Source organism: Varroa destructor, unplaced genomic scaffold (assembly GCF_002443255.2).
Source record: "Varroa destructor unplaced genomic scaffold, Vdes_3.0 BEIS01000006.1, whole genome shotgun sequence".
Classification (NCBI taxonomy): Eukaryota; Metazoa; Arthropoda; class Arachnida; order Mesostigmata; family Varroidae; genus Varroa; species Varroa destructor.
The window spans coordinates 5,395,322-5,411,157 of record NW_019211459.1 but is presented as its reverse complement, the minus strand read 5'-3'; the positions used below and the strand labels follow the sequence as shown (position 1 = coordinate 5,411,157).

The following is a 15,836-nucleotide window of genomic DNA, read 5'->3' as shown; positions in this document are numbered from 1 at the left end:
CCGCCGCCGCCGCCGCCGCCGCCGCCGCCGCCGCCGCCGCCGCCGCCGCCGCCGCCGCCGCCGTCGTACCATTCAGCGTCACCATCCTGAAGAATCGAGATAAGAGAATTGTTCAAGCAGTATCGCACGGGTTCATGGTTGAAATAGCGTATAGGAATTCCGGCGGTTAGTTCCTTGAAATTTTCCAGTGACCTGTCCTGCATAATTCTCTGGGACTGTTAGCCTATGCAAATCTGTTCTAGTCGGCGATCTCTTAATTACAAATAATATTTTCTGTTGAGTGTATCTTATGGAAGGGCTTTAGGGTAAACGGACATCGCTATGTCTCGATGATTGGCTTGGTACGCAGCCGGAAACGTAGTAACAATATGGACAGATTGCAGTTCTATAGCCTTTATTTATATTTCCCGCTTGACAGTCGAATACTATTCGTGATCGAACTTGAAAGTTATACTTTTTGGTTGGGATATTAATTGGACGTCGTCTTTAGCACTCTACGACGTTTTCGTTTCGTACCGATTGACGAAGTAAAGGTTGCAAGCGGATCAACAATATGTTCACTGGTTCTACATACAATTTTATAAATTGATTTCGTAGATGACATTGTTTAACATTCTGGTTCGGGACTGGCATAAAGAATCGTCTGAATCAATTAGCAGCCATAAAATGCGATAGATCTGATCCTGTTAGCGCGCGCTTTTTCGGTTTAACTTGTGGCTTGATATTTTATTGCAGAAGCTGCCATTATCGACTATTTTTGGGACTCTATTAGAAAAATATGAAACACATTTTCGGCGTGCGGACATTTCTCGTGATTTACAGTTGTAGTTTTAATGAATGAATCATAGACAAGTTCATCTCCTATCGAGCTGCTTGCTCTACCTGAAGCTCAAAGTAATTAAAATGAAGTATGCATATCTACACACAAAAGGAGTTGAAAACGAAGGGCGTAGAGGCAGAAAGAGAAGGTCGCAAATCTTAGTACTGACTTTTGTGCGTTTCACTGCTCTCATCGTCATTCCGTGCTGAAAGTCCACTTTACCTCAGTCTTAGATATTTTAGGTCAACTCAATCAGAGCGAAAAGACTGATGAAAATGTTACTGATAATTTGATTCACGTCGCTTTCGGGGAACGTCGCTAGGGTTGGAAGAAATGTTTTGTCTTTCGCATGAGGGAAGAAAGTGATCAGAAGAAGTCTGTTTCAAGTCTTCATCAGAAAGCTGTCCCAAGAGTAAGTTTGAATAAAGCGTACTGAAAAATCTAGCCTAGTAGTTTCTATAGAAGTTAGTAGGACCAAGGTAAATAGTAATATGCTACATCTATTTCCCGATGAACCTTAACGTAACGTCTGTTGAAACTAGCGTTTAAATTACCAAACTGACTGGATACTCTCTGAGGTATCAAGTATGCACCAAAACACTGCATATATGCAAACTTCTGTTTTGCATTTGAGAGGAATTAAGATACGGCGTTCGGACACTGGACGAGCCTTTGCAGGTCTCCTGTTTTTTCTGCTATACAGTTATATACGGGGTTATTATTTGGGTTTATTATATATTATTATACATGAAAGTTGTAAGTGTGTTTAAAGAGAAAAACTTCCTTTGTAAGTATTAAACGATAACAGGAAAACAAAGTGACGATCCGTTCATTTCGGTATCAGATCCAAGCTACACTGGCAGCTTCGTAATCCAAATGCAGTTTTACTTAGGCAAAGGAATATATTTGACACGCTCACCTGTATATAACCGGATGGGTACTTAAGTTACTGTGAAGAAATAGTAACGAGCGAGATTACAGGCAAAATAGCTCAAGTCGTTTAACTAGAAAAAAAAAAGGTTCATAGTCAATAGTAGAGACTTCGTTGGCAATAAACCATGAAATGGCATTTTTAGTCAATGTAGTAATGCGAAGTCAGCAATGAAAAATATAATTGAATTCAACGTTTTCTGCTTGTCACGCACATAGCGCAATGCCCCTGGGCCAGAAAGCGTTTCGATAATTAGGCGCATGAGAACGGCTGTTTCAGCCATCGTTTGGTTAATTTTCAGCAAATGGGACATTTGAATATTAACGTATCGATTTCCCCTTACGCCTAAAGTCATCTCGCCTATTTACGTGAGATCTGCAAACAGCAGAGCAGCGAAAAGCTAACTACAGCGTAATTCTATTACATAACACTATTTCATCTTGCTCACAGATATCGATCAACGCTGCCTTTGCCAGCTAACGCCCTGAGCGCGCAGCGAAACGAGGAAAAATGGCCTAAACGATGCCAGTACGGTAATAGGGACGCACTGGTGGTATGCTTGTATTTCGGAATGTTTATCCGTAAATACCGAAATCTAAGTAGGTGCTGGCCGTCGTCTAGTTTGCCATTTGCCAATTTGTCGAACCGTCGACGCTATGGGAAATACTACTGGGATGGAAATGGGGGAGGAAGAGGGGGGCGGGGCGGAGGTAAAGAACAGGACTTGCCATTTGTAACATTCAAATATTCGTAGCGGTCCAATGTTAAACTAATTAATACTTTTTTCGAGTACAATATTTTTAGCGCACAGGGGATACTGTGCATAAACGTTTAATTTTAGCATCGCTTTCTTTGTTATCGTAAACATTTCGTCACTTCAAGGCGACAACATTTGCTTCGGGGATACTGATCTACTTGGGACCTCCTATGTAGTAGTATATACACAGTTGGTACACATAGAGCTGTAACTCAGTCACTGAAAACGTGCCCTGAATTTCCCTACCATATGTTATCAGCAATGTGTCGACCTAATTTCACTCTATACTTTGAAACGTTCTTTGATGTTATCTCGAACAGGGTAGCAGGACATTGGTAGGAACCTTTACATCTAAGGAAGATGGTGAATTTTAAGAGGTAGGGAATAAGGAAGGCGATGCTAGTTTTATAGTGTGATAGTATAGTTTAATTTTATAGCTCAGTAAAGTTCAATGGCTCTTAAGAACATCAATTAATTAATTGTGTATCTATTTCTAGTCATGGAGTAGTTTGCTTTTCGTCGATTGTCCCTAATTTCTCGCCTTTCATTTAGTCCAAACCACGATATCATTCAAGCACGACACATAATTATAAATTTATTTTGTTAAGGGTATGCACGCACATAGTCTCGAAAAAGTAATATCATAATTATATACCTTGTTGGACTTGGAGCTGTCGCCTTTGACGAGTGGGTTCTTGGTTAACATCGTTGAGTCGGGTACCGTAAGATGCATACCGCTGACCTGCGCCTGTTGGTTGCCTGAACTAGATGGGTCAACTACGATCGCAATATCTGCGGGAGCTACCCTACTGCCGCTACGAGTGCAATCCGTCGAATTCCTAGCGGCTAGAGGGGTTTTGTAATTAGAGTTATTTGCCGTTATTGTGGTCGAACTAGCTAAACCTTTGGCCTTGTCCTTCGTACTATCCTTGTTACTGCCACTACTGTCCTTGGCAGTACTTGCTACAAGAATGGAATGCGTTGGCCTCCCTCCAGAGGTGTTGCAATTTAAGCTGATTGGCGTTGACGGCAATTGGTTACTGTTGTCAAGGGGAACACTGATGCTGGTACACGGCAGATCATCCTGCTCCGGTCTGTTCTGGCTCAGGCCCACCTCATTTTTTTCTTCCAGCTGCTGTTCGCTATGTTTTGGTGAAGGTAGACCTTCGCCCTGCCTAGCCTTGGCTTCCAACTTGGGGCTTGCTGCGTGATCAGACGTGAACTGCACAGCTGTTTGTGGCGGGTTCTTTTCCACCGTTGGCGGCAATACTGAGGTCGTGCTGTCCGCGCCGAGGCGACGGACTGAGCTCGAAATATCCGATATGTCAGATGCCACTTCTCGAATAACGAGCAATTTGTTGATGTTCAGCGAATTCGGTGGCTTCGGTTTGTCGGCCGAGGCGTTCGCATGTGGTTGCGGCTGATGCTGGCCCTTGGCCCTAAAGCCGAAGCTGAGACCAGGCAGGCTTCCGATGGTTGCCAGCTCTGAAGCTTCTTTCGTAGCAAACGTTGGTGGTGCTAGGCGCATCACATCTACAATCGACATCCTGCTGTCCTTCCTGAAGCATTTCGTCTTGCTGGGCTGAAGAGGCTTAGGAGTTTTAGGCTTTGCTTCTCGTTTCTTATTCACCTCATCCTGCGACTCATCCTCTTCGTCGGACTCAAAGCCTGGACTCGATGAGCGATCCTGCTCCGAGGTTTCTTTTCGCTCGAAGGGCATTTGAGTGCTTCCGGTCGGCCGAATTTGTGATGTACACAGCGTTGACGAATCAACCGAAGCTATAGTGCTCGCACAGCTACCTGCACCACCAATACGTCCGCTGAGATCAGATCCTCCTCCGACCCCTTGAATTCCGCGAGGCCCGATGTGGCCTTCCCTAGTTACTTGGATGTCCTTGCCTCCCGACCCGCAAAAAGTGTCGGTAATAGCCACGCACGGGCTAGCACCGGCTTGGCCTCTGCCTAGAGAAACTATGGATTGCATTTTGCGTTGTTTCTCCGCACTGCGGCGCTGCATATCACTGGCCGTCTTGTAAATGCCTCCATACAAGATGAACAGCACGATCATCGTACAATAGAAGTAGCCAAATATTAACGACGTATTGAATACGGGATCCTTGAGAAACTGTACAGCACATTCCCCATCGTCGAGGTCACGGTAGCCAATGAAGTGCTCCCAGCCGAGTATTGATATGAAGAACACAAGGAATGGTACCACCCACGTAATTGCCACCATCCAGATAACCTTATAGCGCGTCCGCCAGCTGCGGTATTTGGCTGGAATTTTTACTGAACAATATCGGTCTATTGTGATTAGAAGCACGGTGTAGATTGATACGAGACACACTGTATGATCGGTCGCTAGCCATAAGTCGCAGAAAATTGGTCCAAAATCCCACCGGCCATTAAGAACATATAGCGCGAAGAATGGCATTGATACAACACCGATGAGCAGATCGGACGCGGCTAATGATATAATGAAATAGTTTGATGGTTGACGAATTGTCCGTTCGACAAAAAATGCTGTCAGCACGAGAATGTTGCCAGCGACCGTCAACAGGATGCAGACCCCGATTAAGCCTGCAATTAATACAGTTTGCCATAGCGGGAATGGCAAGGCCCACTCAGGCACCTCAGGCGCGGAGTTATTCCAAGCGATCGATGTCGAGGGCCCGCATAATGAAGAAGAGAGATTCCATGAAACGTCGCATGGTTTTCTAAAACTTGAGTTGAGGATATCAAGCGGGCCTAAGGCTAAATCGGTCATCGGTACATGTTGCGATGCGCTCGACATAACGTCATCAAGACTCGGCTGTGGGTACCCGTTCCACGAGATCGATTCGTTGGTGACGCTCAGTGCATCAAATAGGCTGATTGTGCTTGAGGAGACACTCATCGCGGACAGAGAGTTCGATTCTACTGCAGAGGTCGCATGTGTTGTTTTTGACGTGTTCTTTGAAACGTAGGGCGCTACGAATGTGCTGCTGATGTTACGGCGATCAGGAGGGTCTCGTATGCTAGAAGTGACCCTCAACCACCTCTCAAACCGCGAAAGGCCCTGGTGAAACCAGTTGTCTGGCGAGGTCTTTTTTGTCGATTCCATATGAATATTATAGCCGCGTACTGTTGTGTTCCACGTATAATTCCATAACATCAGCCTGGTGAGCACATAGGAAAAAATAACGCATATTCTAGTTAGAACAAAAGGCGTACCATTGCAAATGAGGCACGCCTAGCTTCTTCAATCAGTCGACTACCAATTGGCAAATCTACTAACTCTCTGTAAAGAAAACGCCAATTATTGTCGTATACCATTCTGCATCGCAGAGTATTGTCGCCTATGTTCATGTTTATGCTATACGATATAGTATATACAATTTCTACTTATCTCTTGTATGCGGTAGCTCAAATTGACGGTAATTAATTGTCAATATGCTACCGATTTATTTCAACACTCCTACTGTGCATCTTCTAATTGCTGAGCTAGGACCACTGAACTAGCACATTTGCCTTTCACGGATTGGAAGGATCGACTGTTTGTAAAAGCAATGTGCACCTACCAATGGCTGTACCGATGTTGTCCTTAAAATAGGTTTCACGGTGAGCTGTCTGTCAGGGCATACGCACAAATTGCAACTAGGTCATGCTTTTTCTTGTTTTCTCATTTGTAATTTTACCGTCAAGTGTGGAGTACCTGAAGATTCAACGTTTTAATAGAATTATGACCGGACCGAATAGTGGCCAATGGAGACAAATAATGGGCGTTTCTCATTTGCTATTGATTTGCACTTTTTTCGCTTGTTTATTGAGGTTTAACATTGGTAAATCGTTATATATGTTACTCTATCGAAGCGTGGCTGCTACTTGAGCGCTCAAACGCGTGAGCTTTTTGAATAAGGGCACACTTGTGTTTCCGTAAAACGAAAAGTAGCATAGGTCACGAGTTTTTATCGCTATCTTTATAAAGTTCCTAGAACGAGAACGCTATGTGCAAGAAGAGGCTCTATATAAATACCATTTGCAAAGATGGCCGCACGGGTCAAAAGTGGAAACCGAAGCTTACCATATTAATCATTTTGTCAACCGCATGCAATAACCTCACGGTTTTTCCGCATATTAAGTCACGTTCACTGTTTGAAATATATGTTGAAGCTGTAATGGAGACCTGACGTTTTTTCCAGCAGTCACATCTAAGTATAGGCGATCAGGTGTGAGCGTCCCTTTTTGAGGTAGCTCTGAACTGTCGATACGCCACATTTACCAGTGCCTAAAGTCAAATAGAAACATCCTAGTTATAACAGTGTAAAAATTCAAGGTAAGGTCTCTGCCGCCATATTTTTGTCGCACAAATAGCCATTGAATGTAGCGCTTCGCGAAGTAGATAATTTTTGACGATGCTGCGCCGTTCGACATCGATATAGCTCGCTAGAACGTTTGGCTAACGCTGAGTAACAACACATGGCAAAAAGATGGCTGGCGGTGTCAGACTGTCAGAGATTTAATGTTTTTAAACGTATAGCTTTAGTACGAATGTGAGACATTCATTCTCCATAGAAATAGTTATACATATAGGCCAGGGAAACGTACACTTTTCATAGAATCGTCCGAACCTCGTCTGTTTTACGAGGGAGCACACTGAAAGCAAACAGGTCCGACACAAGACACTGTCGTCATGTTTCCAACCTTTATGCATTATGGCAAATAAGTGATTCTATTCTATTCTATTCTAGCTTCTATCCTATTGACTTGTTGTCTTTTTTCCTCTCAATAATGAATAAAACCATGCGCCATTGGACAGAGCCTAGTTATCTTTGTAATGGTCATTCGGCACAAGAACAACTCATCACCCTGTGAATCGACTGGAAAGAGAGACACATTTGTTTTTAGTGTAAGGACCCATAAAACAATAAGAAAAAACCGATCTTTTTATGGAAGAGTTCAACTTGCTTATAGGACATAAACTTATATGACGGTCATAGATGAAGCAAATAAATACTCTTTTTAAGGGGGTGAGTGGATTGCATAATTTCTAATTCTGTGTTGCAAAGGGGACCGAACTCTACTACCGAACTAGCGATACAAAGAACAAGGAACGGATAGGCCGGTCTAGCAGCCGGAGGGAAAGGACCTGTAAACCAACAAATATCAACTATTTGCTATATTTAACGATCCCCCATTTCATTGCGGGCATGAAGTAGATTGTGTTACTACGGCTTTTATTCTCATAGCCAGCCGTAAACGTTTTTCAGTGTTTTAAAAACATTTTTTTAGAAGACTGAGAGAATTTTCTTTAAACGCCAAATGGCATACGTGTTTTCAAATGAAAACCGTATTTAGATGAAGTAAGCTCGATCCACGCAGTCATGAAAACCGTCTTCCGTTTAAGCCGTCTCCTCCCCTTAATGCAGTGAAAGTTGTCAGCTTCAAGTTGGATAGTTGCCGAAGATAGTGTCCGGCGTGATATATACGCGACGTGACTTGTATTTTTGATCGATATGATTCATAATGTATATTAATAATATCTGAGTATTGGCCACTCTACTGGATATCGGAACCACACTCTGATTTATGCTCCGACTTCAATATTGTTACAATGACCGGAATTCGAGCGGATGTGAGCGAGCCTTTAAAAGAGATTTGTTCAATCAACTCATTCTACCGCTGAAATCCAACAATAGAGTAAATTGATTTAAAAACGAGCGAATAAAGAGCGTCTATGTATGAACGATCCTAGTAGCAGTACAATATGACAACTATTTGATATATATATATATATATATGAAATAGGAAAAAAAAAAGATATATATAATCGAAAGAACAAAGGACATTTCTAAAAAATCGCTAGGGTAGCTCATAGCCGTATATCGAGTAAGTGCCCATGGCCAGTATTTGATTAGAGAGATACATTCATATACAACGTCTGAACAAGGTAAAAGATCCTATGCAAAATGCGTCGAGGGCTTAGCGGGTCCTATCTTTTACAGTAAGAACATGGTTAGACTATAACTTTTCCCAAGTTTTCAAAAATTATCATATCACTTACGGTTGGCAGCTCTAACAATTTACGTCGCGCTCTATCTTGACTTCGCTACCTACCTCAGACAATTTTAGTAGCCTATAATCAGTTGTTCTATAGTGGAAACATGTGATTTTAATTTCATCCTACCTAAATACAATATATTAATCCTATCAATAATGGTGACTTCGTAAGATAGCGGGGCTACAACCACATACGAAGACAAATTGGCGAGATCACTCAGTAATATTTGCAAATCGCAAGAATCTGTTTTACCATACTGCTTAATTGTCAAGCAAAAACTTTTTATGATTACTACAGCTTAAGACTGTCAAGACCGATATTATCCAGGATACAATTCGTTTTTGTTGTGTATTTTCTGTTGATACTTACAAAGCCCTTGGTAGCTCCAGGTAGACCATTTGTATTTGTTCCTGACGGCCAAAGCCTTACTGTGGCTTTTTTTCATGCGTTCTGTAAAGTTTTGGAGCGCGCGCTTATTAATTTCACCTTAGCTGCCTCGGTACCGTATCGTTCGAAAGGGTTTTGATGTCAGTGCGACAACATCGTTTGCCCTGGTGCAATGATGCCGAAAAGGCAGGCATTCGCTGCGTCAAAAAGTCGCGTCGACGGGCGCGCATCTGGTAGCTGTAGGCGATGGTAAAAAGAGTGACACAACAGCAGTAGCAATAGTAGCGACTGCGGTAGCGGGTTTACAAGTGGCTGAGGTGGCAGCCGGAGGTACACGGAAGACGCGGGCAAACCGTACGAGAACATTAGGGTACCGTTTAGTGGCAGTCGCGAGTGGCCGGGTAAGGCAAACCTGGTCGCTTTAGCACTAGCCCGCAGAACTGCTTCCCGGCAACGTATTAATAGCCGCTGCTATAAATGAGCACGGCTGATTGCAACAGCTTCTTTCTGCAACGAGCTTTCTTTGGCCGCGGCCGTTGGTGCATTCGAGACGGTGCGTTCGCAGCCCGGCAGATAGATGTCTTGCGCCTGCCTTTGTGTAGCTATCCTGTAGTAGGAACTCCTTAGCTGTTATGCTGAGCTACATTACATCGGCCCGATCTGGAACGAGCCAGGCGGGTTCCTCGTTTGCTTGTGGGAGTTGCGGCGATGTCGATAGCGAAAGCGATGACGAAGGAACTAACACTTGTACAAGTATGCCCGCTGTTTATACCACATGTGCGTTCCTGCCGATACTTGTGCTTCTAGAATCGTCATTCCTGAGGAACGCGACAGAGCTTCTGAAGCGAGCCACAAGAAGTATAGACACTCTGTGAGGAATAGAAGTCCGGCTCCTGGCGTCGATTGCGGCTTTCTTTCGGCACTTGAAACGAAATTGCATAACACGCTCGCGTCTAGATAGAGACATTTGCCACATAGGCCCAGCAACCGTTTCGTCTTCTGCTCTGTTTCAAGCTGCCAGAGCTGAACGTTGATGTTGTTGTTGTGATTGGGGTTTTTACATTCGTTGCTGCTGCTGCCGCTGCTGTTATTCCCTTAAGAACGCCAGCATTGCAGGGGGGGGGGGGGGTAAAATAGCTATACTACGCCATCCAGTCGACCTAAGACTCCGTAGAAACATCAACGAGATCAGTTTAAGTGTTTGGCCTTTGCCCTATGTCCCTTTCGTCACTACGACCTCACCATTTTCGCTCTTTCATATAGTATAATTTGAAACATATAGTTTTGAAACAAGTTGACTTATGTTACAGTTATAGCGATGTTTCCTTTTTTTAGTGAGTGTAATAAGTGATATGCTCGCTTTCCTTACCACACGTGCTGCTTAAAATGCTTTAAAGAGTTGTTTCTGGGTCTATTCGTTGGTACGAAAAGGTACTTGATATGCGTCGAGCCCTGTATTATTGAGGCACAGATTTAAGTCGACCCAGAAAGTCATCGTTGCAAGGGACCAGTGAGACCCATTTCGTTCTAACTTTTTTTGTTGGCCCCTCGAAGGAAACACTATTTGTTTGGTGGTGTTTTCGATTTGGAATATTGTACTTCTGTCGACTTTTGTCTCATGTGGGGTGGAGAGAGATGCTGTAGCTCATAAAAGCTTCGCAATACAGGCTCCCGCAGAATACTCCGATCCGTCGCTGTCTCTCGTAATCAGGCACTTACCACGGTCACTAACGTTGTTTGACCCTCCGATTAGCTTGCGATCTCTCTGTGTCTATCTTTGGGTAAGTAAAGACTCGGGCTTTTGGAGAGCGTCAGAGGAGTAGCCGTCCACTAGTGGTGTGTGCTAAAAAGAATTTGGGCTACTGGTGAAGGAGGAAGAGCGTTGGAACCTGGCAGGCCCGCTACTCCTGAAACTGGGATTGGGGAGAGAGGTAAACGCACTTGCCACCGTTTCCGACTGATTTTCCTGGCGGCGATGGTGCGGATGGCACGTGGAGTAATGGAGGTGATAATTTAGTTCACAAGTAATCCTATTTTTCGAGGAAATCGCTCCCTTTAGCCGCATCGATCCATCGTCTGTCCAAGCAGGCCGTTGCCAAAAAGCAGGCTATGCCGATAAAGATAGGTGTCGGGCAGGCTCCCTGCTTTCTGGAGCAGCCGGCTGACACACGGACACCTAGAGAGATGGGGACACCGTCAGTTGTATATTTAAGCTCCCTTATAATGGGAATTCCTTTCCGAACAACCTGACCTATCCCGAAGGACCTTCGGTCGTTGTTAACGTTGGCAAATGCTACCGAAAATCGTATTGGCTGGCCAACGATGGATACAAGCACGAAATGTCATGTCACGTCACGTAACAGCCAGTCATACAGTTAGCAGTAGAAAAGAGGTACCAAAATGAAAAACTAATTCACTTTTTTCCTAGACTGTAAGCCGCGTTATCTGGATTCCTTTTTTTTTTCTGTCGCTCTATTAGCTGATGGAAAATTTCGCGATTATGGAGTTTCGAGAACGATTTGTCTTTATCGCTGTTGCCAGCTTGTATCGGTAGTCACAAATAGATCGAGGGAAATACACAGAAACAGACTGATAATGAATGGTACCGGCACAGTTGTTTGTAGGACAAAGGTCGTGTTCGGCCAGTTCTCTTTTGCCGACAATTTCGTTGACACTTGTCGTTGCTGTGATCATGCGACATATTCAACATCGTCTGTCGCTCTCGACAACCAACTCCCTGCAAATGTCTTCGTTGAATCAGCTAAAAAACACGATACCGAATTAGTTCCATTAAAACAGTAGGTAGTAGCCCAGTAAATCATCAGTAATAGCCCTTTAACGATAATTTTCTGAAGTTCATCACGGCATTAGATTGTATATCATCCAGTTACGAGCAATCCATTGAATATTCGTTGTTGTCGAAGTGGTTGAGGTTGTAGCATGTGCTGCTGCCGTCGCTACGTTTTGTCAAGTACTGGCATCGACATATTCTACTGCAATCGCTCTTTAACTGCCTCTGACAAATTATATATTGTCACCCTGCCACCGATGATGTTACGTATTACTAATATTATAGCTCTATCATAAGAAGGAGAAAAAGCTTCGTGATGGAATCAACTGCTGCAAGTTATAAGGCTAAAAATTCTAGTTGGGCTGGATGGTTCCCTGAAATCATTCGAATTATCAAATACTAGCAAAGAATAGCAGCAAGCCCTTTTGCGTTGTCACCGTCAAAGTTGGTTGGCGTTAATTATTCATCGAAGAAAACAAACCACGCGAAAAATCGTACAACGACGAGATAGGTAGTAAAATGCCGATGTGTTAGAGGTCGATAACGGATGGTAGACGTAAAATCATGGGCCCCCATTGAATTGACGTTTTCGGCGCGAACAAGTCAAGCCAGCATTATCACTAACGGCCTTTACTATACCTAGAAAAACTCACAGTACACCCACGAGGATAACACGCACTCATCGTACACATACTCATTTAACGGTAAACTTGGTGTTCACGATGTCGTGCCAATGCGCATAGCGCACGGATGGCCAGGGCCCAAGTCGGGAAACTGGGGCCCAGCGCGCTATAGTAATACAAGCAATACTATACTATGGCCGCTAGCAGCGGGCGAGGGCGTATGGATCCCTTTCCCGTCGCGCGGGGAAAGCAGTGCTGTTGGCTGTCTGTGGCTGATTCGGTAACTGGCGGCTCGTTTTGGTTGTCGAAACTCGAAGCCGTATTGTACACACGGCACGTTTGCATGCTGTAGAAGCGGAACACAGAAGTTTCTACTGGAACAGCGTTCACCGCCACTGCCGAAGCCACCGGCTGAACACCTGTTGCTGATTGCTCCCTCGTTGTTCTCGAGAAAACATCTGCTCGCTCCGTGGCACCCCTCCTCCCTCCCTACGCCCGCCTTCCTATTACCGCACGTCCCTCTGCTATCCTGAGCCACTTTTTTCTAGATTGCCTTTGTGGCCCGTAGTCTGCCGAGGACCGCCAACCATTACCCCACTTCTTACCTGTGCTCATCCGTGCCCGTCTCGCATTCTTTTACTTGCACATCGCTGGCTGCCAAGCCCTGCTTGTGCTTGGCCAAAGTCTTTCGTACATTTTTACCTCGATTCGGACTCGAGGCTAAACCAGAGCGCAAGCGAAGGTGTGTAATGGGCCATCGCGTTCGTAGGGATGCCTTCTATTATATAGATTTCGCCCAGACGAGGCGTAGAACGAGCGACGCTTCAGAGTGGCAGGATTCAATACGCAAGTCCAATGGAGAAATCGACCGGCTTGATTCCGAGTGATAACAACAAGAAAAACGATGGTGATGAATCGGCTATACCACGTCTCGGAATGATACGAGTCTGTGGAAATTTAGGAGTCCACTGTCGCCACTCCTGATGTGACAACCAGCGATCCGATTTGTGCTTCACGATATTTTCGCTGTCTATGCTGACTGCACGGTTAATACATGGGAACCAATCTGGAGCGAGGAGCATTTGCAATAAGCAGCTGGTACTTCTACTATTATTAGGAGACAGTTTATACAGACTAAAACTTGTCGGCAGAGAATGTTCTAAGCTTTTGCTTGCTGATACACCTATCTACGAGTTCATCAAAAGAGGGACCTGCCACGTCCGTGTTTCGATGCTAGCTGTCGTGCTCGGTCCCCGCTGACCATTGCGTTGGCAGCGATGACCGGAGCGCCGATTCCCTCGGTAACCACCGTTTGTTTCCGGCTACTCCTGCCTGTACTGGCTGCAGTGTAATGAACAGGCAGAGCTTAGAGGGCGTGGGGGTGAAATGGAACAGAAAGAAGACCTACAGACAACGCTGCCGACAACGGAGAAAATAGGTGACGATTGGCCATTTTGGTCTAAGACAAAGTGAGAGAAAGAGAGTAATATTGGATCCAATAGGGTGAAGATGCTGCCCCCATCTAAACCTTGTAGCGGATTTGGCTTAGGCGCGTATGACGTGAGGCGATGGCGGCCACGGCAGAAGTCGCAAAGCACCAACATGGATGCCCGCTATAATATAAAGATTTTGCAAGGGGCAGCTTCGGGAACCTTCAAAGGGAATTAGGGAACGAAGCTTTCAAGAAATTCAAGGGTCGTTCGACGGAAGCTTTGCCGAAACAACGCCAACCAAGCTTGGATTTGTTGGCATAGGATCGGTAGATGCCGCGACTGTCATGAACGATTCCATTGGGACGACCCGAGAGGGAGAGACCCAAGCCACCTGCACGACGATCAGACATTGTCATATCCTGCCGCTAGACTGATATCCCCACATCTAAATCACTAAGACCAGGAATACTAATTAGCACTGTTATTGCGTTAGTTAATTCGAAGGGGATACATCTCATGCTGATACTAATATTGTTAAATGGCAGATCATCGAGTATGTATACACAGTGTTTGCCGGACTTATTAACTTTAATATAATCGGGGCAGCAGAAAAATAGCGAACGATCTCGCTAAGTTGCGGTACATTCGTTAAAGCTACTAACGTAGTTATTGACGGGTCATCGTTGGACTTGTTGTTTTGACCATTGTTTTCTCTCAAGCGGCCGGCGATAACGTACAGACGCGGAAATTTCAGCGAACCAGGTGCTTAGGCCTCATTGAACTTCCATAACTTCAATTATCCGATGATTAAATAATGAACAGGCGCTAGGAGAGCCTTGTGCTTTCATGAAGATGCGCACAGTAAAGAAAAAAAACAGCGATTTCCCGTAAACACAAACGTTGTAACACCCCGTTACATAGTCAGCATGGCTTTTAATATTAGGTATTCGGAGAACGATGATAGGATGCATTGGGGCCTCAAGATAACGCTGTCGAAATTTCACATTGAATGTGTTGAAACATGGTAGTCGAAAATATCGTTAGATTCTCGTTTACCTAAGTCTCCTCAAAAGGAAATGGTGTCAGTAGATAATAGATGAAAATAACTTGTAACAGACTGTGCTAGCTTTCCAAACACATAGAACAACATTGTTAGAGTAGAGTTTATAGGTCTGAAAACAGGATAGAAAAACACTTCGGTGCCGTACAAACACATCAATAAACTACAGTGCGTCGCTTAGTATCAGCCAATCCATTTGTTAACATTGCACTGACTGAAACTACGCCGAAATCTGGTGTTACCCAGAATAAATATTTATTAATGTAAATGACGAAAGGCAACGTTTGGCGTTAAGCGTTGGAGATTTCGAAGACAGACCGCAAATCTCTTGTTTACCGCAGCTCAGAAGAATTAAGTGAGTTAAAAACTAAATCAGCCATCAGTATTCTGCTAGTACAGAAATGGATCGATATGATTTCACATAAAACCAATTATTTTATCCGGTAGTCTGAGCTGATTTGCAAGCTCGGCCTGTAGTCTTAAGCCGTTGGTGCATCGTAGGACATCTAAAATTTTATACTAACCGTACAGCCCCGTTCTTGAAATCCTGATCCCTTTGGCTCTCTAACCCGGCGAACTCTGTGAAAAAGAAGGTTATTTACTTTTTAAAATGGACATTGGATTTGTTCATCAGTACATAGCGGTACGTGTTAGGTATAAATTTGTCTCATTACCATTGAGTCGCATTTACACCCTACAAAGCGTCGGTCTTCAAGTTAGTGGATTCGACCACGTAAAACGTATCCGAACAGCAATGAAAAGTCTACTTCTCTAATGAAAAAAATTGCGCTTTTAAGGCCCCCTGAAAGATGGTCCTTCAGGATGCAACGCTTCGGTCTAACAAAATCCTTCTATAAAGTAGGCTTATATGGCCTATGTAGAGCCTGCTCCGTCCTAATTTCATTTAACACAGCTTCGAGCTTCATCAACAACGCAAATAGGTTGTATCGTAAACTGGTTGACCTACGATTGGTATGTACATGCAATACATAAC

General features: G+C 44.3%; 1 protein-coding gene across 1 annotated transcript in view; it reads right to left on the bottom strand.

Annotated features, from left to right (window-relative positions):
* Positions 1-12,490, bottom strand: part of LOC111252590 (muscarinic acetylcholine receptor gar-2-like) — a 16,273-nt gene extending 3,783 nt beyond the window's left edge. The window contains exons 1-3 of the mRNA XM_022810756.2: positions 8,918-12,490; positions 3,164-5,666; positions 30-86 (exon numbers count right to left, since the gene is read on the bottom strand). Of these exons, the coding sequence (XP_022666491.2) occupies positions 30-86; positions 3,164-5,666; positions 8,918-8,946 (2,589 nt within the window). The 5' untranslated portion in view covers positions 8,947-12,490. The remainder of the gene's footprint in view (positions 1-29; positions 87-3,163; positions 5,667-8,917) is intronic.
* Positions 12,491-15,836: the final 3,346 nt, after the last annotated feature.